Raw genomic sequence first — 1,803 nt, 5'->3', positions numbered from 1 at the left:
AAAGGTCTCTCCCAACCAAAACAATTCTGTGTGACTTTGCGACCCGCAGGGAAATCTCTTGCTCCCCCGTGGGGCTCCTTACCACATTTTCGTCACGGCTGCCTTCCTCTTCCTCCTTTCCAAGTAGGTCTAATAACTTCTCCTTGATCAGCTGCAAAAGAGGGAGGTTGGGTTAAGGTGGGCAGGAACAGGCAAGACATCAGCCCTGCCTGTGGGCGCACAGAGTGGCCTCGGCCCCCGGGGCTGGGGGCACAGCCCAGGGGACGTGCTGGGTTTGGAGGACACCCTCCAAAGGATGTGGAGAAGGAGACAACCTTTCTGAGAAAACCACCCCGTGTCAAAACTCAATGCTTCACATGGAAAAAAACCCCAAACTCCATTTTAAAAATACATTTGACAGTTTATTGGAAAATGTCAGACGTGAGCACCGGTCCCTGTCGCAGCCACATTATTTCCCTGGCAGCCGCGGCTGCAGCAGGACGCGTTTTCAAGGGAAATCACAGAAAGGTTGAAAAGTGTTTTTCTGAAAAACTTCCACTGGGGGAAAAGAAAAGAAGAAAACTGAAACTGCGAAATATTGGGTCAGTTCCTAAGGAAGCGAAGTGGATGCTGGTTGGCAGGCGGAGACGCGTGGTGGGGGCCGGGGACGCCGGTGAGCCCAGCAGCACGACTCTGCCCCAGGGCAGGGCCAAGAGGAGGATTGTGCTGAGCGAACGATGCAAAAACCCCAACTCTAGGGTCAGAATTTCACCCGGCTGTGAAATAGTTGTGTCTGTTCGCTGTCAGTCTCAGAAAGATTCCAAATGCTTTGGTGGAAAACACGGTGAGTTTTAGGTGCACTGAACCCCACCTTGGTGGAACCCCGAGCAGATTTGATCCACCACGTAGATCAGGCGTCGTCTAAGGCATTTGACTCCTTTTCTCCCTGGCTGGGGAGGGTTAAATGTCTGTCATGGCTGACCATGAAGGTGCCCACAGGGGGCACCCCTGGGTGAACCTGCTGGTGCATCCCCGGGTGTGCCCGAGGAGTCCCTCCAAGGAGACAGGACGCTCTCTTAAGCCAGGTTTGCTCCAAAAGAGGAAAAAAAAAGAAAAAAAACCAGCAAGAGGAAATTATTTGCCAAGTTTTATAAGCAAATGTCAAACAAAGGAGTAAAATAGAGAAGAAAAATCCAAACTTTGCGAGGTTTCTTATTGCTTTCTTATGAAAGAACCCTGTGAAAGCCAGGAAGAGGCGATTTTAATGAAATACTGTGTGCGTTCAGCCTGGGATATAAACCGAGGCGCAGGTTTTGTTTGCACTCCGAAGCCATTATGAGCTTTCTGCTTGTAATTTTCAATATATTTTATTGCAGAATAATGCCACCAAGTGCTAACAGCTGCCCGGAAGGGACTGCGACGGGAGTGACTGTCTTATAACATGAAGCCAGCATCTTGACTTTAATAACATTAAGAGGTTTTTTGAGATGCCCCAGCGAGCCCAGAGCAGAGACCGTGGTTGCCCGACACCCCTGTGCACCCACCTGGCTGGGCCACAGCCATGAACAATCCAACTGCAGCATCCCGGGGCATTAAAAATGCCTGGTCCCATCGTGATGCCGGGGCTGAGACGGGGCTATGGGAGCACTGGTCTGAGATGGGGCATTTTTGGGTGCCGGGGGCCCAAAGCCACTGCACTGGAATCACCAGGCAATGAGCAGATGAGCTGAATTAGTAGGAGGCACCTTCCCAGAGACAAGGGCAAAGGACCTTGGGCTGGGCTGGGCCGGATTTGCTGGGCACTGCCTGTTTCCACTGGTGTTT

At 51.6% G+C, this 1,803-nt stretch overlaps 1 protein-coding gene across 1 annotated transcript in view; it reads right to left on the bottom strand.

Moving 5' to 3' along the window:
- Window positions 1-82: 82 nt before the first annotated feature.
- Window positions 83-1,803, bottom strand: part of LOC104496025 (acid-sensing ion channel 2) — a gene marked incomplete at both ends in the record, with an annotated part of 7,110 nt that continues 5,389 nt past the window's right edge. The window contains one exon of the mRNA XM_010139085.1: window positions 83-151. Within this exon, the coding sequence (XP_010137387.1) occupies window positions 83-151 (69 nt within the window). The remainder of the gene's footprint in view (window positions 152-1,803) is intronic.

The sequence above is a fragment of the Buceros rhinoceros genome, unplaced genomic scaffold (genome assembly GCF_000710305.1).
Source record: "Buceros rhinoceros silvestris isolate BGI_N320 unplaced genomic scaffold, ASM71030v1 scaffold31056, whole genome shotgun sequence".
Classification (NCBI taxonomy): domain Eukaryota; kingdom Metazoa; phylum Chordata; class Aves; order Bucerotiformes; family Bucerotidae; genus Buceros; species Buceros rhinoceros.
The sequence above is the reverse complement of the archived record's forward strand: the minus strand, read 5'-3'. Positions and strand labels throughout refer to the sequence as shown.